This window comes from Lutra lutra, chromosome X (assembly GCF_902655055.1).
Source record: "Lutra lutra chromosome X, mLutLut1.2, whole genome shotgun sequence".
Lineage (NCBI taxonomy): Eukaryota > Metazoa > Chordata > Mammalia > Carnivora > Mustelidae > Lutra > Lutra lutra.
The window spans coordinates 27,183,236-27,207,873 of NC_062296.1; the positions used below are offsets into that span (position 1 = coordinate 27,183,236).

The 24,638-nt window shown below is 42.3% G+C and overlaps 1 protein-coding gene across 6 annotated transcripts in view; it reads right to left on the reverse strand.

Moving 5' to 3' along the window:
• Positions 1-24,638, reverse strand: part of ATP1B4 (ATPase Na+/K+ transporting family member beta 4) — a 33,635-nt gene that overhangs the window by 524 nt on the left and 8,473 nt on the right. For 2 of the 6 annotated variants that reach the window (XM_047716224.1, XM_047716223.1), the window contains exons 3-8: positions 24,104-24,232; positions 23,730-23,834; positions 20,676-20,872; positions 19,789-19,845; positions 17,512-17,607; positions 13,525-16,776 (exon numbers count right to left, since the gene is read on the reverse strand). In XM_047716224.1, the coding sequence (XP_047572180.1) occupies positions 16,615-16,776; positions 17,512-17,607; positions 19,789-19,845; positions 20,676-20,872; positions 23,730-23,834; positions 24,104-24,232 (746 nt within the window). In that variant the 3' untranslated portion in view covers positions 13,525-16,614. Of the gene's footprint in view, positions 1-3,961; positions 4,032-4,580; positions 4,621-13,524; positions 16,777-17,503; positions 17,608-19,788; positions 19,846-20,675; positions 20,873-23,729; positions 23,835-24,103; positions 24,233-24,638 lie in introns of those variants that run through there. The other 4 variants (XM_047716227.1, XM_047716229.1, XM_047716225.1 and 1 more) reach the window with 4 other exon arrangements.

Below are 24,638 nucleotides of genomic sequence, written 5' to 3' on the forward strand. Positions count from 1 at the left end.
AGTTTTAAGTTTAAAGTAATTGGCCATTAAGTAATTAAGGACAATGACTCCTGATAAATGAGGTGAACCCCATGCTTGTGTAGCATACGGTCTGCAGTGGGTTTCCAGGCCATGGTGTAAGGAGAGGGAACCCAGATGGAACCTGAAAAACTGAGGAGATGGAGTGGAGAGTCTGGAGAGACTATGGCAACTAGAGTTTGGAAGACAGAGTACTAGATAGGAGAGATGTATATAGAGAGGACTCCACGGACCTACAGAAGGTCCCCCCAGTACTAATGTGCACATACATTTGAGGAAACTACCCAAGGCTAAGGAATTAACCACACAAAAAGATTGGAACACAGAGCTAGAAATAGTACCTGATCCCTTAGTCAGACTGGTAAAACTTCATAATTCATGGGACATTGGCTAGACTCTTGAGGTTCTTTTTTTTTTTTTTTAAGATTTTATTTATTTATTTGTCAGAGAAAGAGCAAAAGCAGGGGGAGCAGCAGCCAGAGGCAGAAACAGCTCCTCGCTGAGCAAGGAGCCCAATGCAGGACTCAGTTCCAGGACCCTGAGATCGTGACCTGAGCTCAAGGCAGACGCTTAACCGACTGAGCCACCCAGGCGTCCTGAGTATTGAGGTCTTATCTTAGTAGTGGAGGGTATTTAGGCTCAGACTGAACACTGCTCTCAATCCACCTAAAGTATCATAAAAGCCAGATCCTAAAGGATCCAACTGTTTCCATGTAACTTAACTATGTCTGAGAAAAATGCCCAGTAATATTTGTGAGTTACAAAAACAACAAATACCCAATAAGTTAAAATTTATAATCCTGGGCATCCAGCAAAAAATTACTAGGTATGAAAGAAGGAGGAAAACATAAATCATAATGAAATGAAAAAAAAATCAAACATTTGGGGGCGCCTGGGTGGCTCAGTGGGTTAAGACTCTGCCTTCAGCTCAGGTCATGATCCCAGGGTCCTGGGATCGAGCCCCGCATTGGGCTCTCTGCTCAGCAGGAAGCCTGCCTCCACCTCTCTCTCTGCCTGCCTCTCTGCCTACTTGTGATCTCTGTCTGTCAAATAAATAAATAAAATCTTTTAAAAAAAATCAAGCAATTTAAAGCATCCCCAAGGTAACACAGATGTTGGAATTAGAAGACAAGGACATTAAAACAGTTAGAACTATGTTCTGTATGTCCAAAAAGTTTAGTAAAAACATGGATAATATAAAATACAAAAATCAGATCTTGAGATGAGAACTGTACAATTTGAAATAAAAATATACTGGATGAGATTGACAACAAATTAGACATTGCAGAAGAAAAAAATAGTAAACTTGAATATGTAGCAATAGAAGCCATCCCAAATGACACACTCAAGAAAAGGTATCCAAATAAATGAATAAAGGAAATTCTGTCACATACCACAATATGGATGAACATTGAGGACATTCTGCTAAGTGAAATAAACCAGCCAAAAAAGAAAAATGCTATATGATTTCACTTATATGAAGTATCTAAATTCACAGAAACAGAAAGTAGAATGGTTATTGCCAGGGACTGGGGGAGGGAGAAAAGGAAGAGTTGTTTAATGGGTATAAAGTTTCATATTTGCAAGATGAAAAAATTCTGGAGACCCGTTTCACAACAATATGAAGATACTGAACATTGCTGAACTATACACTTAAAAATGGTTAGTATGGGGTTTTTTTCAAAGATTATTTATTTATTTGACAGAGAGCGAGAGAGTGAGAGCACAAGCAGGCAGAGTGGCAGGCAGAGGGAGAGGGAGAAGCAGGCTTCCTGCTGAGCAGAGAGCCTGATGCAGGGCTCTATCCCAGGACCCTGGGATTGTGACCTGAGCTGAAGGCAGATGCTTAACTGACTGAGCCACCCTAGTGGCCCCCAAAATGATTAGGATGTTAAATTTTATGTTATGTGCACTTTTTACCACAATAAAAAACTATCGTACAGAAATAATCAGAAACATGCAAAGAGATTTTTATGCAAGAATGTTTATTGCTATATAATTTATAATATCGACCCAAAAAGGTAACAACTTTAATGCACAATTTGGAATTGGTTAAATACATTTTGACACATCCATACTCTTAATAGTATATAATACTATTTAGTTATTAAAAGTCATGTTTGCAAAAAAAGCTAATTGGCTAAGGCAAATAATAGCAATGTAGTGTGATGTTTGTAGTTTATATAGAAGAAAACTATATGATGATAGCACAAAGATGAAAATGGAAGTATATTGTAAATTTCCTATACTATATGAGAAGTGGTAAAATATGACTTCAAGGTAGACAGTGATATGTTAAAAATACCTGCTATGAACCCTAAAGCAATGTCTAAAAAACACCCCAAACAAATAAATCAAACAATATAGCTAATAAATCAATAAAGGGGATAAAGTGGAATCATTTTTAAAACCCAATTAATTCAAATAGAAGGCAGAAAAAAGAAGGGAAACAATGAACCAAGAAGACCAGCAGAAAACAAATAGCAAGATGGTAGATTTAAATACAATTCATATCAATAATCACGTTATTAATAAACAGTCTGAACAACTCAAGTAAATGATAGAGATTGTCAGCATAAGAAAAAACCCAAGACCCTACTACGTGTGTGGTCTACAGTAAACCCACCTTAGATATAAAGACACAAATAAGCTTAAGTATAAGAATAGAAAAAAAAATACATCCTCCTAACACTAACCAAAATGAAGCTGAAATAGTGGCTTTAATTTCAAACAAAGTAGATAGCAGAGCAGCAAACACAAAGAAGCCTTGAGAAGTATGATCAAGCAAAAAATATGACTAACAGGGGTGCCTGGGTGGCTCAGTGGGTTAAAGCCTCTGCCTTTGGCTCAGGTCATGATCTCAGGGTTCTGGGATCGAGCCCCACATGGGGCTCTCTGCTCAGCAGGGAGCCTGCTTCCCCCTCTCTCTCTGCCTGCCTCTCTGCCTACTTGTGATCTCTCTCTCTCTCTCTCTCTCTCTCTGTGTCAAATAAATAAATTTAAAAATCTTTAAAAAAATATAACTAACCAACTTGACTTAATTGATATTTATAGAACACGATACCTGCAAACATCAGAATATATATTTCAGGTGATCATTTGCCAAAATAGACAATATTCTGAGTTATAAAACAAGTCAGTACATATAAAATCATTTAGATAATATAATGCATGTCATCTTACCACAATGGAAAATTAAATTAGAAATCAGTAACAGAAAGATACCTATGAGTCCCCACATAATTGGAAACTAAATAATACTACATCTAAATATTTCATGAGTTAAAGAAGGAATTAAATGGGAAATTAGAAAGCATTTTGAAGGGAATTAGAATAAAAACACAATATATCAGAATGATTGAGGTGTAGCTAAAGCCTAAGCTTACTTAGAGGAAAATTTAAACATGTTTAAATATATTGTTTAAATCTAAACATACCTGAAATTTTATAGAACTAAATGTTTACATTAGAATAGAGGAAAGGTCCAGTTCGATGACCTGAGTTTCCACTTTAAGAACCCCCCCAAAAAGAATCCAAAAATATAAGAACTAATTAAATGCAAAATAATTTTTAAAAATCAGAACAGAAATCAATGAGGTAGAAAACAGTAAAATTACAATAGAGGAAAATCAGCGAACTCTAAAGCGGGTCTTTAAGGAAATCAGTGAAACTGATAAACCTCCAGGCAGACTCACTAGGGGAGAAGAAGTGAAAAGACACAAATTACCAATATAAAGAATGAGAGATGGTAAATCACTACAGATCCCTACAGACATTAAAATGCTTTAAGGAAATATTATGAACAACTTTATGCTGCAAAAATATCAGTGCAGAGTATATTTTGACATATCAAGATATATTGTTTCCGCTAAACCTGGATCTGCACATCATCATTGGTGTTCCAGTTTGGGTTCTTCAGAAACAGATGCTGAAATGGAGTTAGGGTGTCAGATGTTTGTCAGGGATCAACACCCACGAAAGGCAGAGGAAGTAGCATTGGACCAGTGGAGAGGCTGGAATATGATATAGGCCAAACAAAGACTTCGGTGACCCAGCAAAGGGCTTTGGCATGAGTACTGCCAATCAGTGTGGCCCCGTGTCAAACTCACTCAGTTCCTACATGTGGGCTGCCACAGGAAGAGTGTAACTTGGGCAAAGAAAGATGGCTGCTGAGGCACACTTTGAGAACGCTGACAGCTACCTAGGGTCCCCTGACTGCCCTTCCCAGAGCTGAGCAGCAACTTTTTCCTCAAAGAGGCAGCTAGGTAGTATATGTTTTTGTCTACCACAATATACTACCTGTGCCACTGCTTCTTTCTATATATTTGGGGGGCAGATTCTACAAGACTCTATAAGATCTTTCCTCCTAAGGGGAAACTTAGAAGAGGGAGGTCAGTGTTATAAACACAGGCAACACTGTAGACATTGGTCTTGGGTTCACAATTGATAGTCAATATCTCCATCCTCTACCTTCCATTTTAAGATCCATTTATCCCCAGTTACTACCTCTGTTGTCTCAGTGGCTTACCTAGAGGTATGACCCGGACCTTAGTCCTTGAGTGGCCTCAGTCACCTCACTAGGTCCTTCTCAGTTCAAGGTCGCTGTACCTGTCCATTTAGAGTCATAACCGGGAAAGGTAGTACCTAGAAATATTCAAGTGGATCACCTGGGTTCCACATACATACCTGTAGGGGAATGGATCAACCATAGCACGCTGGGAACCTTCATGTATCTGTGTAGGCCACATGGGTAAGGCTCAACCCTATCTTGCAGGAGGATGCCACAAATCAGGTGCTTATCTACCTCCCTGGTTCCAATGAGGCATGGACTGTCTACCTTGGCCTCCTTAGCATAAAGATAAAGGCTCTAACATTTCTTAGCTGCAGTTTAGAATTGGTTCTTCCACAACAGAGTGCTCTATCAGTCTGTTACCTGACCCCTATGGCTCAGGAGTCATTCTCTGAGATTAGGGATGTGGGGAGCTGACACTGAGCTGATCTTGCTTATACTATCTATGTCAGTAACGAAGTGTGTGTATCTAGTTGGTCTTTTCCCCTTGCTGGACAGATCTCTGACAGAGTAGTAACCCAACCTAGCAGCTGCTTCTGCTTAGAGACTTCTTGACCCTCCAATCATTCCTCCCTATTCCCATTGTGCAATAGTAGCCCTGTCTCCTGATGGTCAGGGTCAACTGACCAAGTTAAAATGACCAAGTTAAAAAGACTCTTCTTGCCTGCTGGACTGTGGACACTAGGAGATCAAAATGCCTGGGTGGCAGCCACAAATTATAGTTCATTGTGAACCTTTTTTTCCTCTATTGGATAGAGCAGTGATTCTCAGCTTGGGGCAATTCAGTCTCCCAGAGAACATTTGGAAATATCTGGAGACATTTTTGTCCATCACAGCTGGGAAGAGTGTGCTACTGGCATCTAGCCAGGGATGCTGTTAGATATTCTATAATGTATAGGACAGCCCCTGAAAACAAAGACTTATCTAGCCCCAAGTGTCATTAGGGGCAAGGTTGAGAAATCCTGGGCTAGAGTGAGCTCCCCTCAGGGCCAGCACCTCTGACCTTAGAAAGTTCAGAATTGCAGGGATGGCAAACATAAAGTCCCCCAAATGTGTCACTAGAAGTGATGATAAATGTGGCTACTCCTGTTTCCACTTCTTGGCTCCTGAACCCATGTATCCCAATTGAAGATACACACCATGTAAAAATGTTTGATTCGATGAATTTAATGCATTCTGGAGAACAGCATTCTGTCCTCACAAAGTATTTACTTTGAGTTGGTGCTTCAACTGTTCCTCAGCAGGCAATTCCATTACTTTGTAAGGCTGTCAGCTTTCTGGGGGGATGTCATATGTTATGGAACCAGTAGATCTCATCATCATAGGCCCATTCTTATATTTCCTTTGCTGTAAAATGGATCTCCCGGCTTAATACAATGTTATGTGATATGACATGCTAATTGATCAAATACTCTGTAAGATCTGAGATAGCAGTGTTCACTCGGAGTTTGTGATCCAGAAAGGCAAACCCATACCAGGAATATACATCCACTGCCATGAAAACAAACTGGTGGTATGTCCAGTAATGAAGTGGCTCATTGTAGTCAACTTGTCACCAAATGGTCAGTTGGACACATAAAGTGGTGATGCCACACCAGATGCTCCCTCTTGGCCTAATTTGTTGATAGATTAGAGATTCAGAGGTAGCAATAGCCAGACCGGTCTTGGTAAGTATGAATCCATGCTTTGGGGCCCATCTTTAGTCTCCACCTCTACCCTTAAGGCCGTCTTGTTCCTGTGCTCAACATGCTAGCACCAAAGTGATGGGCTGATGTCAACTGACCAAGTCATTTGTTTACTTGGTTTTTTAGTACCTCTTCTATGGTAGACACTGTCTGTGAGCATTAACAAGTGATACAAAGATCTTCACACTTTGTGAGCATTGCCATACTTTCATCCACATCCCAGACTCTTTTGCCTGCAATTTTTCAGTCATTTCCCTTTCAGCTTCCTAATCAGAAGGCCAGGCCAGGTACCCTCTGCCCATAAATCTGTAACCATCTAATCTTTAAAAAAATCATTGGGACAGCTGGGTGGCTCAGTCAGTTGAACATCCAATGCTTGGTCTCAGCTCAGGTCATGATCTCGGGATCATGAGATCAAGTCCCACGAGGGGCTCTGTGCTCGGCATTGAGTCTACTTGAGATTCTCTCTCTCCCTCTCACTCTGCCCCTCACCCCACACTCTCTCTTTCAAATAATAAATAAATCGTTAAAAGGGTCATTATAAATGTATTTAACATCCCCAATATAGTACAGAAAGTTTGAACATAATAAGTAGAGACATGGGAAATATAAAAAGGATCCAAATCAAACTTGTGGAAATGAAAACTATAGTATCTGAGATGAAATAAGCACTGTATTTTTGATTAATGATAGATTACCAGGTGTGGAGGAAAATATTAGTGTATTTGAAGATAAAACAATAGAAAATAGTTGAAATGGGGACGCCTGGGTGGCTCAGTTGGTTGAGCCACTGCCTTCGGCTCAGGTCATGATCCCAGCGTCCTGGGATCGAGTCCCACATTGGGCTCCTTGCTCAGTGGGAGCCTGCTTCTCCATCTGCCTCTGCCTGCCACTCTGTATGCCTGTGCTCACTCTGACAAATAAGTGAATAAAATCTTTAAAAAAAAAAAGGAAAATAGTTGAAATGAAATGCATATAGAAAATGAATGGAAACAAAGGTCAGTGTATCAATGAATTATGGGAGAATATAAAGCAACCTAATACATATATGTATTCAGAGTCCCTGAAGGAGAGGATGAGGTGGGAGTGGTAGCTGAAAGAATGTTTGAAGAACAAATTATGGCTGAGTTATTTCCAAATTTTAGGAAGCCCACGGATCCAAGAAGATCAATGAATTCCCATCACAAGGAGCATGAAAACTGTGTCAAGCACATAATATCATATTGCCTAGAAGTAGTGATAAAGAGAAAATCTTACAAACAGGGTCAGGGTTAGGGTTAGAAGGGATGCCTGGGTGGTTCAGTCTTTTAAGCCTCTGCCTTCAGCTCAGATCCTGATCCCAGTGTTCCTAGGATCGAGCCCCGCATCAGCATCGGGCTCGCTGCTCAGCGGGGAGCCTGCTTCCTCCTCCCTCTCTGCCTGCTTCTCTGCCTACTTGTGATCTCTGTCTGTCAAATAAATAAATAAAATCTTTTTTAAAAAAAGAATTCTTTTTCTTTTTTTAAAGTAGGTTCCATGCCTAGTGTGGAGCCCAACATGGGGCTTGAACTCACAACACTGAGATTAGACCTGAACTGAGACGAACAGCTGGATGCTTATCCAACTGAGCCACTCAGGTGCCCCTCCCAATCAAGAATTCTATACTCATCAACATATTTTTTTTTTTAAAAAAAGGCAGAAATAAAGACTTTCGGGGCGCCTGGGTGGCTCAGTGGGTTAAGCCTCTGCCTTCAGCTCAGGTCATGATCTCAGGGTCCTGGGATCGAGCCCCGAATCAAGCTTTCTGCTCAACGGGGAGCCTGCTTCCCTCTCTCTCTCTGCCGGCCTCTTTGGCTACTTGTGATCTCTCTCTCTCTCTCTGTCAAATAAATAAATAAAATCTTTAAAAAAAATAAAGATTTTTTTTAAAATTAAAAAAAAAAAAGACTTTTAGGCACACAAAAGCTGAAAAAACCCTCACCAGCAGTTCCACACCACTGAACATGTTAAAGGACATTTTTCAAGCAGAATGAAAATGATGCTACTTGGGGGGCACCTGGGTGGCTCAGTGGGTTAAAGCCTCTGCCTTTGGCTCAGGTCATGATCCCAGGGTCCTGGGATGGAGCCCCGCATCGGGCTCTCTGCTCAGCAGGGAAACTGCTTCCTCCTCTCTCTCTGCCTGCCTCTCTGCCTACTTGTGATCTTTGTCTGCCAAATAAATAAATAAAATCTTTAAAAAAAATGATGCTACTTGGAAACCTGGATCTACACGAAGGAATAAAGAGCCCTGGAAATGGTAACTACATGATTAAATATATACGATTATTTTTCTTGTTATTTAAATCTCTTTGTAAAACAATTGTTTAAATAAAAATGATAACAATGTGTTATGGGACTTATGACATATGAATAAGTAAAACGTATAATAGTAGCCAAAAGGTCTGGATGGGGAAAATGGAAGTATACTATGGTAAGGCTCATATACAATACATGAAATGGTATAATATGACTTAAAGGTAGGTTGTGATGTTAAAGATGTAAACTCTAAACCAGTGGTTCTCAGTCAGGGGTGATTTGGGGCCCTGGAGGACATTCAACAGTGTCTGGAGACATGTTTACTTTCCAAAACTGGTATTTATAGGACAGAGGCCAGGGATGGGGCAAAATGCATGGGACAGTCCCCAAAACAATTACCTGGCCCCAGATGTCAATAATGCTGAGAGAAACCTGCTATAAACCCTAAAGCAACCATTGAAATAGAACCTTTCTTGCAGAAATTGACAAGCAGATCCAAAAATTTAAATAGAAGTAAAAAGGATGCATAAAAAGAACAAAGTTGGAAGATTCCTACTTCCCAATCACAACTTGCTACAAAGCTATAGTAATTAAAAGAGTGGTAACGCCCGCCTGTGTGACCTGCCTTCAACTCAAGTCATGATCCCAGGGTTCTGAGATTGAGCCCTATGTCTCCCCACTCAGTGGGAAGCCTGCTTCTCCCTCTCCCTCTGCTGCTCCTGCTTGAGCTCTCTTGCTCTCTCTGTCAAATAAATAAATAAAATCTTTTAAAAAATGCAATAACTCAAAATGGTCATAGATCTAAATGTACCAGCAGAAGCTCTAAAACACCTAGAAGAAAACACAGGAGTAAACTTCATTACCTTGAGTTAGGAAAGAGTTTCTTAGATATGAGACCAAAAGCACAAGCAACCAAAGAAAAAATACATAAACTGTACTTCACCTAAATTAAAACTTTTTTACTTCAAAGGATTCTATCAAGACTTGAAAAGACAACGCATAAAATGGGAGAAAATTTATGTAAATCTTATACTTGATAAGGGCCTCATATCCAGACCATAAATAGCTCTAACAAAAATAGTAAAAAAGACAACCAAACTAAAAATGAGCACAGAATCTGAATAGATATCTCTCCAAAGAAAATATCCAAATGGTCAATGAGCACATGAAAAAAATGTTCAACATTTTTTGCAAAATGCAAATGAAAACCACAATGAGATGCCACTGTACACCCAGTGGGATGACTATAATTTAAAAAATGGATAGTAACAAGTGTAGACAAGGATATGGAGAAATTGGAACTCTCATATATTGCTGGTGGGACTGTATAATGGTGCAGCTGCCTTGGAAAACAGCCTGGCAGTTCCACTAAAAGCTAAACAAGAAGTTGCCATATGACCCATAAATTTCTGTCCCTCTGTCTTTTTGATGGATAGATAGGTGGATGGATAGATAGATGGATGGATGGATAGATAGATAGATAGATAGATAATAGATATTCTCGTTCCCATTGGCAATCACTCTATTCCACCCCCGTCCAGCCCCTCCCTGGCAACCACTGATCTGTTTTGTGTCCTTATGGATTTGCCTATTCTGGACATGTCATATACATGGGATGATATATGTGGCCTTTTTTTCTGGCTTCTTTCACTTAGCATCATGTTTTGAGGTTCATCTGTGCTATAGCATGAATCTGTAGTTCAGAGCTTTTATAACTGAATAATATTCCATTATATGGATATGACACACTTTGTTTATTCATTCTTCAGTTGATGGACATTGAGTTATTTCCACTTTTTGGTTATTATGAATAATGCTGCTATGAAAATTCTAATACTAGCTTTTGGGTGGACTTTTGTTTTCAGTGATCTTTGGTGTGTATCTAGGAGTGGAATTTCTGGGTCATATGGCAAAATCTATGTTTAACCTTTTGAAGAACTGTTGAACTGTTTTTTCCAAAGTGCTTCACCATTTTACATTCATTCCAACAGTTTATGAGAGTTTTAATTTCTCCATATCCTCAACAACACTTGTTATTGTCCTTTCTTTTAATAGCTATTGTAGTGGATGTGAAATAGTCTCTTACTGTGGTTTTGATTTGCACTTCCCTAATGACTAATAATGTTTAACATCTTTTCAAATGCTTATTAGTCATTTGTATAGCTTTTTGGGAGAAATATCTATTTAGACTCTTTGCATACTTTTGTATTTAAGAAACCATTGTTTAATCCAAGGTCACAAAGATTGATGTCTATATTTCTTCTAAGAGTTTTATAATTTTAGCTCTTACATTTAGGTCTTTGATCGATTCAGGGTTAATTTTTGCATATGATGTGAGGTGAGGGTCCAAATTAACATTTTGGCATGTGGACTGTCCCAGTGCCATTTGTTGAAGAGACTATTCTTTGACTGTTGAATGAATGTAGCACTAATTTCAAAAATCAACTGTATGGGTTTATTTTTGGACTCTCAAAAATCAAGATGTATGGGTTTATTTTTGGACTCTCAGTTCTATTCCATTGTTCTATATGTCTGTCCTTATGACAGTAGCACACTGTTTTAATTTCTCTAGAGTTGGAGTAAGTTTTGAAATTGGGATGTATGAGTCTTCCAGATTTGTTCTTTTTCAAAATTATTTTGGCTTTCCCTGGGTCCCTTACATTTCCAAATTAATTTTGGATTAGCATATCAATTTCTGGGGGGGGGAAGGAAGTTGGTTTTGAAAGGATTGCATTGAATATGTAGATCATTTGGAAAGTATTGCCATTTTAGCAATATTAATCTTCTAATCTATGAACATGGGTGTCTTTCCATTTAGCTCTTTTATTTCAACAATGCTATGTAGTTTTCAGTGCACAAGTCTTGCATTTCGTTTGTTACTCTTTTCCTAAGTATTTTATTTTTATGCAATTGTAAATGGAACTGTTTTGTTAATTTCTTTTTTTAATTGTTCACTGCTATTGCACAGAAAGACAACTGATTTTTGTATATTGACTTTTTATCTTGCAGTGTTGATGAATTTATTTATTAGCTGTAAGATAGTCTTTTAGTAGATTCCTTGGGAATATATTCCTATATACAAGACAATATCATCAGCTGGAGGATTGGAGAGGGAAAAGATGTCACCCTTATCCTGATTCTCATTTATGAATTTTTTTTAAAGATTTTATTTATTTATTTGACAGACAGAAATCACAAGTAGGCAGAGAGGCAGGCAGAGTGAGAGGAGGAAGCAGGCTCCCTGCTGAGCAGAGAGCCCGACATGGGGCTTGATCCCAGGACCCTGGGATCATGACCTGAGCCGAAGGCAGAGACTCTAACCCACTGAGCCACCCAGATGCCCCTCATTTATGAATATGTTTGTCCTTAATGGAAGACAAATACTTTTCTGACTCAAGTTAACTGTACTATGAAGGTTGTATCGTTCTGTTCCGGAAAGAAAATGTCTTATGCAAGCCAGACATTTAATACAGAGTTGAATTATAGCATGTTTTTTGGTAAAGATAAAGCAGAATAAAATCAAGGTGGGTTCTTTCTTTCTTCACCCTCCCTCTCTTTCAAGTGAAAGATGTCAACAAAATTCTAGGATAGAGCAGAAGGACTGTTCTTTAGAGATCTTAATGTTAAAATTTTGAAAAGATTTTAGTTTAAAAGTTCAACTATCACCATAAATAGGTGTGGGATTACCTCCCCACACAATCACTTTGGGCGAGGTTAGACCTTCAATAAGGTCACCACTCTTCTCAAGGCAGTCAGTTGTACATGACTCAGCCCTTCTGGGTTGGGGGAGCCACTTCCTATGCCTGTCCCTTGAGCTCTAGGGAAGGTAAGAGTTTAGCTTATACTAGCCTGGGTTATTGTGCTATTTTCTGTGGTTCCCTGCATCTACACATTTATAAGTAATCTCTTTGGAAATAACCCCCCTTCCAATTATCCCATTTTGTCAGGTGTGCTATTTATTGTTGGAACCCTGATTGATGTTATGGCCATGTAGGATCCTGCACAGAAGTACATCCTGGAGACTAAGCTGCCAGACTGAGAGCCTATCACATCCTTCTCAAGCTTTTTACATCTTCCTATCAGCTTTTCTTCCCTTCTAGCCTGCAACTAAAGAGCTTTGCGAAGTAAGCAGGGCTATTTAGCCTTTCAACTCCCTTTTCCTTGCTCTTTGCCTCCATCCATCCTCTCTTCCTGCCACCACACACATCCAAACCTCTGTTTTCTGCCTATATAAAATCACAGTGTAAATCACACTCTGCATGACTTGGCTAAATTATTTTATCATGCTTGAGTATTTTAAGAGGAAATCAGTAAGGAAAATGACTCTAACATAGAACTTAGATAGGGGTAATGTACTGGGATCAAAAACTTCACTCCCCAATCAAACTATATAAGCCTTGTAGACCATGGGCCAGGGCAGCTTCCAAAGAAAGAAGGGATTCCTACAGCAGCTTAGTCTCTGAGCCAAACAAGGGAGTGGAAATATTTCTGTCTTTAATTGCAATTACCATTAGAGATTTGCTCTGGGAGACCATTTGTGACCAGATGTGCCCTAAAGTCACTTAGCTAGGCTTTCATCAAGTAACTGCAGCTTCTCTTTGGATTTTTGTTCCTTTCCCCCACTGCAGAGTTCCTTTTGGTGTTCTTTTCCTACACAAACAAATGGAACAATTTATATCAGGACTCGATGAAGAAAGGAAGTTTGCTCTGACAAAGCAGTCTTCCGAGAAACCAGAGCATAGAGACCAAAAAGGAAAGATGCTCAGAAATGAAAAAACTTTTAGTTTCATCCTCCTGTGGTTAAACCCCAAGAGTAAAAAAAAAAAAAAAAAAAAAAAAAAAAAAAAGTGGGAGGAAGAAGAAGAAAAAAGTTTTAAACTAATAGGCTGTCAATTGTCAAGTTGTCCACCCACATGGCTGCCCAAGATTCCTGTGGGAAAATCAGTGATACCGTCTAGAAAGAGGAAACCATACACCTCTTTTTTATTTCAATTTATTATTGTCAACAATTCCTCAATACAATAATAATGTTTTCTACATGAAGATTCTCAGCAAATAGATGCCTAAGAAAAGTTACTTTAGGGTAATGATTTCAGAGGGGTGAGAAATCATAACTCTAGCATGGACAAAACCACAAGGCATTTGGAAGTAGTAATTCTCATCGACAATCAAGTAAAACCAAGTGCATTGCAACAGATGGTATACAAATCAAATCCCCGTATGAAATGGTATGGGGGAAGATTTAGACTAATCCACCGGAAGTTTATTGAACTGTTAGAATCCCAGTTTAGTGATAATTTCCAGTTCTGTGTGATAAAGTTATTCTTACATGTCCCATCTGACAACCCAAGCCATCCTAGTACTATTCAATACTGCTCGGAAACTGTGGATACAATGGATTCCACTGAATGAGAAATACTGTAGGACAAAAGATTCATAATTCCTTGTCTGTGTAATAGTCAACGTATTTAACAGGATAATGTCTTACGTATATATAGCACCAGTAGTTGAGTTCCTGTGAAATGTTAACTATTCTAACTCAAATTTGACATATGTTTCAAAATGTTTGGGGTATCATCCATTGATTTTTAAAAAGATGGTACTTCCTGGTAAGCAGCAGCTCAGAGTAGAAAGAGCACTGGACCTGGAGTCAGATGCAATGCAGGTTTTCTCTAAACACTCTAGTATCCTTTCCAGATCTAATGTTCTATTATCTTTTCCTACTGAATTTTGAGAGCTTGATTGTTTGAGGAAATCTTGAAATGGTTTTAAAGTTACCGTCTTCAGGTATTTTGCTCTTTCTTTTGAAAGATTAATTTTGGAAATGGAATTTGGTAAGGAAGGGTTGGGAGGAGACAGTTTCATTGTCTTTTTGTATTTTCCACAGATAGGCTGTTGAGTATCTTTTATCTTGTTAATAGAGGTCGGCTCCCCTCTACTCTGTTGACGAGAGTTGGGAAACGGGAAGGAGATTCCAAAGAGCAGCGGCAGAGCTTTCTGCCACAAGCTAAAGAGAAAAACACTATCTGAGAGACTAGATCCGGGGGGCGTGTTTACATAACGGCTCAAGTTCCCGAAATTAAATAGCTTAGAATTTCTTAAGAACATTCACTTAAGTAAATGCTGTTTTTGTTCTCAGATTTCCTTCTCCCCAACCCCACTTGTGTTGACATCTCCACATCGGTGTCTGACCAATAGGAATCACAAGCTTTAAGTTGAGAATATCTTGCTCTCCAATCTTGCTTCTCTCTTGGATTCTCAATCTCGATCAACAGTGTCACCATCGCACTGGTTCTAGCCAAGTTCAAAACCTCGGAGGCATTCCTGACTCCTCCTTCTCCCTCAGTGCCCATTCCCCAGTCTTGCCCTCTCCAACACCCACCCCCCGTCACTCTAGCTGCCAAAGTGCTCTTTCCAAAGTGCAAATATGATCACAGAGCTTCCCTGCTTAACATACTTGAAGGACTCCTTTTCACCTACTGGATTAAACTCGAAGTCCTCTTTCAGTACCTGTATACCCCTCTAGCCCAATCCCCTGCCACTCCCGGCCATTCCTCTGAGCCCCTTACACTCCAGTCACACGAACTGCTCCCAGTTACCCGAACACACGGTGGTCTTTCGTGATTATAACTTCGCATGTGAAATTTCCTCTGCTACTTTTTCAGCTCAAGTTAGGTACTTTTCCTCATGTTCCCATAGCATTTCCACATACTAGTCGTCGAACTCGTCACACTCGTTCAGAGTTACTTCTTTGCTTGTTTGTCTTCACTACCAGATTGCCAGTTCCCCGTTTTGGGAGGAGATTCAGACTCTGGACACTTTTCTAGGTGGCACCGAAGCGTTCTTTGGACCCCGAGACACCATGCAATTGGCTAATGCTCACTTTTTCTCCTTGTGCCAGCCCTCCCCCTGGTGGAGGTGTTAAGAAGCTGTGGAACGGTCGAGTGGCCGGAGAAGACAAAGCAGCCTGGCTGACCTACAACCTGGATGAACACCTGCCCCGCATCGTTTTCTGGGCACATGAAGCACCAGAAATGGGCCTTGGGTTTGGGGGAAGCCCGGGGGGAGCTTTCTGTCTTACTGTGTATCAGTTGGCAGACCGTGATTTCAATCCCTAGAGCTGTAGCTGGGGCTCACCAATGCCCCTCCCGGATGGTCTCAAAGGACCTTATATCACTGCCAGGCATAGGGCCCAAGAATAATTAGCGGGTGGAGATCTTCCTCGTTTTCTCCTTTGCCTGCATCGGAGACAAACCTGTGTGCAGGAATGTTTGCCTTTGGATGATCACACCACAGAGCAAGGAATCAAATGCCAATCACATCCACATGGTAAGTATTCGCCCCAGTTGCTATGGACCTCACCTCCCCCCAAAAGTCATAGGAAAGGTGTTCATTTGTATTCCAGAACGATATCCAGTTAGCACTGCTTTGTGTCCCAGTTGAAGATAACCTAGTCTTCAAATCAGTATTATTTAGTTGCCCATATGAGACAGCCAGTTCCTCAAGCACCCTTGGATATAGAGTTCTCTAGGTATGATAGCCCTAGGTGTATTCTGAGTTGTTCTGATTGGTGATTCCCAGGGAAGGAACTTGCCAGGTAGGTTAAGAAAAAATTTAAAAAAAAAAAAAAAAAAAAAAACAACCACAACCAGAAACAAAAAAAAGCTTATCAGCCTGGTTGGGAGGAATCTCACCTCTAAAAACAACAAAATTTTACAAAACACGATGAATTTAAAATCGTTATAGAAATTCTCCTTCATGGCTCTTGTGAATTTTATCAGATACTACGTTTACACTATGGTGAGACCTCTAGCAGCACGAATGGGTTTTAGTTTTAAGTAGGGGGAAAGGAAATTAAAATCATCTATTTGTTATCAGGAGAGACTACCTTTAAAAAATCAATCCCACAGTGTCATTTTATACATATGTCAAAGGCAAGGAAAGATGATCTGCTGTCTTAGGTGTCCATCTGGCTGTGTCCTGAGCAAAGAAAAAGAATTCAGGTCCTACCAGGGGTTACATGAAATAAAACAGAAACAGAACTAGTGGGAGTGCCCCGCAAAGTTCTTAGGTTTCTATGTTCAGAGTAAAGATCACCCTACCCACAAAACGATCATTGATGACATCATTTATGATGCCCTTGCCCTTCAGCTGGCACTGGACAGGCACGGCTTGGTTCTTCACCACATCTGTGAAGTGCATTGCCACCAGCGGGGAGGTGTAGTTAACCTGCAGGCAGAACAATGACTCCTAAATGGGAGGGGCAGAGGCCGTGGGGGTGGGTAACAGGATGCAAGGGAGCAGATACTCAGAGCAGAATGGGGTAACCCTCACCAGTGAACTGAGCAAATCCCATAATGCCAAGTCACGAATGGCTAAAGCAACTGACACGCTCTCTCTCTGCCCTGGTTCCGTGGGGGAAATGACACCTTTCTCCCCTAAGTCCCTGTCAGATGTCTGACTGTCCTCTGGGGAAAACCAGGTCTAACTCTGTGTGATAGGATTTTCTGGGTTATCAGACCACGAATGTAGCGTCTTTGAAATGTCTCTGCTAAAGGTGAGGCCGGGCCCTGTGACCCACCACCCCTGCCCCAAGGCTTCACCTGGGACAAACAGGCGGGTTTGATCTTTTGGGTGTCGTGGAGTGCAGTGACAGGGATTTGTCTGCTCCTGGCTCTGCCACTAATTAGCTCTGTGTGTTGGGCAAGTCACTTTCTCTCTCTGAACTTGAATTTCTCCATCTGTAAGCTGAAGGAGTCAGACCAGACCATATGTGAAATACCTTCAGATACGGAAAGGAGCGGTTGTAGTAGGAATTGGGAGAGGGAGCTCCTGGTCTTGGCCAGCCACTATTCACCCCACTGTTACTATATGCTGCTCCCTAATTCTCAGAGATTCTGGGCAGCCCTGCCTCTGTCTCTGAGCCTTTTCTGACAGCAAAGACTGAAAAGGATACAGGCTTACGTGAGTCAGTTTGCCATAGTAAGGGTAGTAGCGAAGGTCAAAAGAAGCCGACTCTGGGTAGTAATTGATGGATCGGATGTCATTTTCATCACCTCTCTGGAAGTAAAAGCAGGTATATGTGGGATGCTGGGTCCCCCAGGGAACTGAAGCCTGAGCTCAAGGGGCGTGTGCCCCTGGTGAAATCATGATGTGACCCAGAACCAACTGTCCCAGGATGACCCATGAAAGCAGAATGGGGCATAGCTTACCCCACACCTATCGCCAGAACATTTCCAGGGAGAGACTGTGCCTCAGATTTCAGTTCAAAGAATACGGAATGGAAAGCCTGGACTGAGGAGACCGAACGTGCTCAATATAGTTCCGTACTGGCTCCTAGGAGACCCAGATAGAAGGGTTCTGGGGGACGGCCAGTAGTTGGTGCTGCTCTAGCAAGAGAGTCTATCATGCCAGCCCCTCTCGAAAAAAAAAAAAATAATAATCGTGGGCCTGGCAGCCAGTCTTGGACGCTGAGGCAGGCAGAAGTTAGAACATGCTGAGTAGATCCCACGCCATGACACCTTGCACACTGGGGGCTCAGTTCCGTGGAAGGGAGACCAGGCGCGCTGGGATCTGCTGCCCAGGGACACGGCCTACAGTTTGGCCCACCAACACTCGTGTGTCTGACCATCTTCTCCGTAGTGCTTACTTATGGAAGGTGAACTCAGGAGGACAAGCAAGAGGGAACCAGTGCTGGAAAGATGAAAGAAGTCAGTCTACCCTCATCATATCACATCAGGTAGGGGACTGACCATTCTGCCTATGCATTAGACTTGCCCTGTTTAGCAGAGATCTGGGGACTAATGAGGGACAAACAGAGCTCACTACCAGCAAATCACTCACTGGGGTCATGTGATTCCTTCTGTCAACATAGTGTGATCGTTCGGAGTATACTCTAAGCTCCCCTTAATTTATCCTCGTGATTACCTTGTCCTGCTTGATTTCCACAAGTGGATGTGGATTTTGACCAATTATTATAGAATGTATAATGACTCTTACTGTTTCTTGTTTTCTTTTTAAAGGACAGTTCTCAGCAAGGTTCTGTGCAAGCAGAAAGACGAATGGCTCTAGGGAGCTGTAAATAGGACTCGAGCCAATTAACATGCTAGTTTAAGACCGAGTCGGTCTTTATGATTTACTAACATATTCTTCTAGAAAGCCACGCAGTTCACGTCTGTGAGTAGTCTGGGGAATCAGTGCCACTAGTTTGTCGTCACGCCGCGTGCGTGTGTGTGTATTTACACAGACTCGTGTCCATGTGAACAGAATGAATGTCCTTCCTACCTTGTTGGTGGGGCAAACCGTGGCCTGACCTTTCAACACTCATCATCGTCAGTGTCCCCATTGCCCCTTTCATAGCAGCTGGAATACGTGAAGCCCCGACTTCAGAGACAGAGCCATAGTTATCTTGGCGCCCCCAGCACCTAGCAAAGTACCCGGTAGAGCGAAAGTGACCAATAAATGCGTGCTGGGTAAATGCTACCTCTTGCGGCTTTCTGATCCACCACCATCGAGGCTGGAGTTTGGAGCTGTGTTTCTAGCACGGAGCATGGGATTACCCAGCTTCACAAACAGGAGCGAGCCAGATGGCTGGCCGGGGCTGGGGGCGCAGTAGATGCTGGGAAACTGAAGGGAGCTACTGCTTCCACTTGGAGAAGCAAACCCAAGACCTAGGGCTTCTTCCTACAAAGGAGCTAATTGGTGCCGAGGAGATAGGAGTTAATGGTCCCTCAAAGGACAGTTAATTAGCATATTAATGGACTTCTGTTTATACTTCCTTTTAGTCATTTGTTATCCCAACACTCAGTGCCACTGGTCATTGCTGCAAAAAGTGAAATTCTGTTTGAAAAGCAGGGACTAATGACTCTAATAAAAGCTGTTTGTTTAGTTCAAAGAAACAAGTAATTAGAGCTAAAAGCAAAAGTGTAAACAGAATCCTAGTTAATGACGGGGCGCACTGTCAGTCCTTGCTGTGGCCTTTAGCAGGGTCGTTCTTCGGCTTTCGCAGGTATAAACCAGCGCAGACCCACACACCCGCACGACACACATAAACACACATGAATTGAATGCTTTCTGGCAAGAGGGAGGCCAGAAGCTACCAAAGGGAGGCATAGTTATGAAAAGCCTAGCCCTTTCCCTAACCCACAGCCAGTCATCCACGGTGAAAACCTTAGGAGGGATGAACCATCTTTTTGCATAAAACAGATGGGCTAGCAGTACTTATTCAAAAAGGCACTTTACCTGAACTTTGCAGGACACCTTCACAGGATCCCCAAGCTCAGGACGAAAGCCTACAATCTATCAAAAGAAAACCAGAATGTTGTTGCTGTTGTTTTTAAACATCAAAAACCAAAATGGATTGAACAGTAAAAATGGGGCTTTTCTAAACCCCCCTTAAACCACCCTTTCCTTAGGCATAAACAACCCATTAGCCCTCTCAGGAATGTTACAAAAGCCAACAACCAGGGGCGCCTGGGTGGCTCAGTGGGTTAAGCCTCTCCCTCTGGCTCAGGTCATGATCTCAGGGTCCTGGGATGGAGCCCCTCATCAGGCTCCCTGCTCAGTGGGGAGCCTGCTTCTGCCTCTCCCACTGCTGCTCCCCCTGCTTGTACTCTCTCTGTCAAATAAAAAATAATTTTTTTAAAAGACAAAAAATGCAAAAGTATCTCCAGAGTTGTGCAGCTCAGCTTGCCCCTTGTATTTGTGCCTGATGCTCATACAAAGGTAACTGCAGCAGGAGAACCCTGAAGATGGAAAGAACTTTCCGGTTTTAAGAGCGATGTGCCTGGTAAGGCTCTACCACATCTAATTCTATCTTATGATAGAAGAATTGTCCCTCCCCCATCATGTCAGTCCCCTGTTCCAAACAGCTCAGGACCTCATTACTGACAGAGGGCATGAAAGGGCAGGTTAGAGGCAGGAGACAAGAGTGGAAATAGGAAGTAATCAGGGAGAAAAGGGGATTATTGTTTGATAGGTTTGTCCAGTTGTTTGTATTACTGACGTTGTCAGTACAAGTGGCCAGACTTGCAGTGTGCCAAGACAGAGCCCAAGAGAAACAGAGGGGCCGGAGCCCCCCTACCCAGTTCCTCTACTTATTATCACGGGAGTATCAAGGGCCTATATACCCGGTTCATCTTTAGAAGGATGCAAGGCTGTCCAGTAGAGTAGCCAAAAGTAGGGTCTTCCAAGCCAGAGCAGTTCTTCAAGAAGGAGCGCTTAAATTGGCAGGCCTTCTTGTCTTCCTCCTCATCGCCATCTTGGATGAAGTACTGCCCCGGGGGACAATCTACATTCATTTCCTCTTGAAGACTGTCATTGTAACCTAAAGCATGTGTGGGGACGGCAAACGGGGGGCATGTTAGACAGGTGCTACAGGGGGAGGGCCACATTTTCAGGAGGCCTCCTCCCTAGTATTCTTTCTGCAACTTGCTGGTGCTCCTCTGAGAGCCCACTCAGCCTGGCCTAGGCTCTGCGACCCAAGGACCCTTGGGCGTCGGTGCCCAAGGTCCCCCACCAGCATCTCTCCTGGAAGGCTCGTTCCCTCGGCCCACTTTGATGGTGTCTCCTTCCCTACGAACTTTGGAATATCTGTCTCTGGGTCATGTGCTGGTCACTGTATAGCTTCCATTTTCCATTATTTCTTTTCAGATACAAGAAAATGAGAAGTGTGTGTTGTGGGACAGGAGGGAGGAAGAGGAGGAAGAGAGGGAGAAAAAGGAGATAAACCAGCTTCTCATCCCTTACGGTCAGAAGTTAGCACCACAGAATAGAACTTCGGTTGAAAGACAGAAACCAGTGACAAGCTGTAGGGTCTCCCCCGAGAAAGTGAGAGGGTGAGATCTTGTCTACCAAGACTCGAGGCACTCAGGGTTTTTGTCCCTTTACATCGGATGGAATGGAGCATGAGTCCAAGGCATACATATCAAGGAGAGAGAGCTGAAAGGGGCTGTCTGTGAGCTCATTCTTTGGACTACCAGATGCCACGGACTGGGCTTTGAAAATGACTGCATTATTTCCAGTTTGGCTTTAAATGATGGAGTCCAGTTTGTCTTGTTAGGTCCAGTCCCCATGCACTCATGTTCCCAGTAGCTCAGTTTTTCAGAGGAGACTGTGCACCTATGATCTGCTGGTGGTAAAACTCCAAATGTACTGCTGGGTTGTAATCTGGACAGGTTGTGACTTGGGTTTAGTATTGTTAAGGAGCAACTGGAAATTTTAAATCTATTCCAATTACCGTTAAGCCTTTATTTTTCCTTTGACAAAGCTACATTCGATTCAAGGTTTCTTTTTAATCTTTTTTTTTTTTTAGAACAAGAACTATGTTCAAATGTTAAGTTTCTAAATAGAAGCTCTAATCACGTGCTCATTGTTTCTCTTGAGGTAGTTCCATTAAAAATAATGTGACATGGGCATGACCCTTATTGCAAAATCGCAGCAGTCCTCGTGGGAATGAAATTGATACTCTGAGATGTCTATTTCAGAGATGTGTTCCTTTTAAATAGGGCATGTTATCTACACTTAGGAACTAAAAACCCGATGCTTTCCCTAATGTTCTCCATCTCTGTCGTCAGGTCAGAATTGGTATTTCTCTATCTACTAGCTTTTCAGAGGGATTTCCTCAGCAGAGTCTGACAACACACTTGCAACAGCTCACAAACAGTTTGAAAGAAGAGAAGATACTGTGCTGGCGTTGATGCCCAAAACATTTTGGGTTTTGTTTTGAGCTCAAAAAACTACATGGACCCAGAAAGGACCCAGCCTCCGTCATTTTACAGATGAGGAATCTGAAACTCAGACTTCCCCAAAATGACACTGAGCATGAGTGATACAAAGCTGAGATTCTAACTCCAGGTCATATGGCAGCAGCAAAGAATTACGAGAAGTAGTATTTCTCAAGCTTTACAGTTTATACAGATCACCTGCGGATCTTGTTCGAGCGCTGATCCTGATTCAACAGGTCTGGGGTGGGACCTGAGAGCCCGCCCTTCTAACAAACTCCCAGGGGATGCTGATGCTGTGGGTCCTGAATCACACTTCCAGTGGCAAGTGTGTCACAACCATGGATGTGGGTTTAAACACTGATTCGGCTGCTGGGAGACTTTTATCACATTACTTCCCCTTTCTGAGCCTCAGTTGCCCCATTTGTAGAATGGAGATGGTAGATTCTTTATGTAGCCCCAACACGGGGCTTGAACTCACAATCCTAAGATCAAGACCGGACCAGAGATCAGGAGTTGGACACTTGGCCGATGACTGAGCCACGCAGGTGCCCCGCCAGTCGCTTCTATGGAGGGTTAAAGTTAAATGAGAAGATTTATGCATTTATGTAACACTTCCAGTCACATAAAACATTGTTCTTCTCATTCAGTGCATATTCTACTGCTCTCTATCCCTCCATTTCAGCCAGGCAGGGACAACCAAAGCAATCAAACTGGCTTTTTTCCGCAAATAATTTGTGCAACCCACTGGGGCTTTAGAGCCTTCATGCTCTGTGTCAGACCTTAACCAAAGTGCTACCTCCATTTTCAGTCCATGGAAGGGCTTCTCAAAAAGCCACTCGTCGGTCCCTGGAAGTGTATCTGATGACACTATAGAGATGGGCGTCTTGCAAACATTTGCTATCAAAATGTTGGAGTGACTGTCACCCAGAGATTCTTCCTCTAGCTCCCTGCTGGGATGCTAATTAAATCAAGACCCTTGCCCTCTTCCTTCAAGATGGCCCATCTCCAAGAAAGGAATTCTCTTACCTTGAGAAAGTATAGGAGGCAGGACTCTTCCCGTTCTGGAGAACACTCTTCTTTTCTCACCCCTACCAAACCCCCTGAAATGATCTTTTATAAATGGTCATTATTGAGCCATCTGGATGTGCCCAGGACATAACTAGGTGCCCTAGAATGTTTAAGAAAAGAAAACAAGTTCTCTGCCCCCAATGAACTTAACATCTTGCTGGAGACTTGTCTTCTATGCTTTCAAGACAACATACAATCACAAACCAGAACAGTCTTGATTGTGCATATGGGTGTTGAGGGGGATGACAGGTAAGGAAAGACCGGGATGGGCTGGGGTTAGTAAGAGTGGGACTTCCAGAGAATTGTGAATATTGAATCCCCCCACCCCACCCCACCCCACCCCACCCCACCGCTTTTCCACAGAGATTTCCCCCATTCAGAGGAACTTACCCTGGAGAAAGCCATTTAGGCTAATGACATAATGCTGCCAAGTGTCAGGTTCAGAAACGTTGAAGTTGAAGTTAAGGCTATGGGCGAAGGGTCTAATCATAACTCCTGGCAACAAAAACAGGTCTTGGATATATTAACCCGTTCTTGGGATACTTTTTTTGTATTGATTCCCATGAAACCATTACCACCACCACCCCGCCCAGGCAATCAAAATAAAAAGGACCATAATTTGCCAAGTACCATTTTACTTTTACTCTTAATAATTGAATCCCCAAGTCATTACCGGGAAGAGCCAGTTAATTGAGGCTGAACATGCTATATAAGCAGATTTCTGTCCAGCGAGTTCTGACAGCACAGGGCATCTGGGCACTCACCAGGAGGCTTCACCCTCTCGGTGAAGGTCGGCATGTAAGGACTGATGGTCAGAAATAGCGTGTACATGCAGAGAGTGACCACAGCAGCCAGGGAGGCATAGAAGAAGAAGTAAATGACTAAAATCAGGCCTGCAGAAGGATCAGAGATGAGAGTGGTCAGTGCTTGCCAACAAGCCCTCCTGCCTCCTCGCTTGAACACATGAGCCAGAACCAACCCCAGCAGGTGTGACGTCTCTTATTTATCTGTTTATTTTTTCCACCTTCCCCAGATTCAGTATGTCCTTGCTTATTCAGCTCTCACCAGTCTGGAATTCGTGAGAATTGTGTCGGAGGTCTGATCGCCATAAACCTTTACAGCATCTCCGGTGGAAGGGCTTGTTGAGCCGATGAGGGCCATGAGCAAGATTACGGGGGAGTGGAGTTGAAAGTACAGCAGAGGGCAAATTGCTTGGGAGTCCTCATTAAAGCAGGTGCCCTGAAGAGTCCGAGCAGCTTGGCTCCAGTGATTATATGTATTTGCAAGTGATGAAAACAG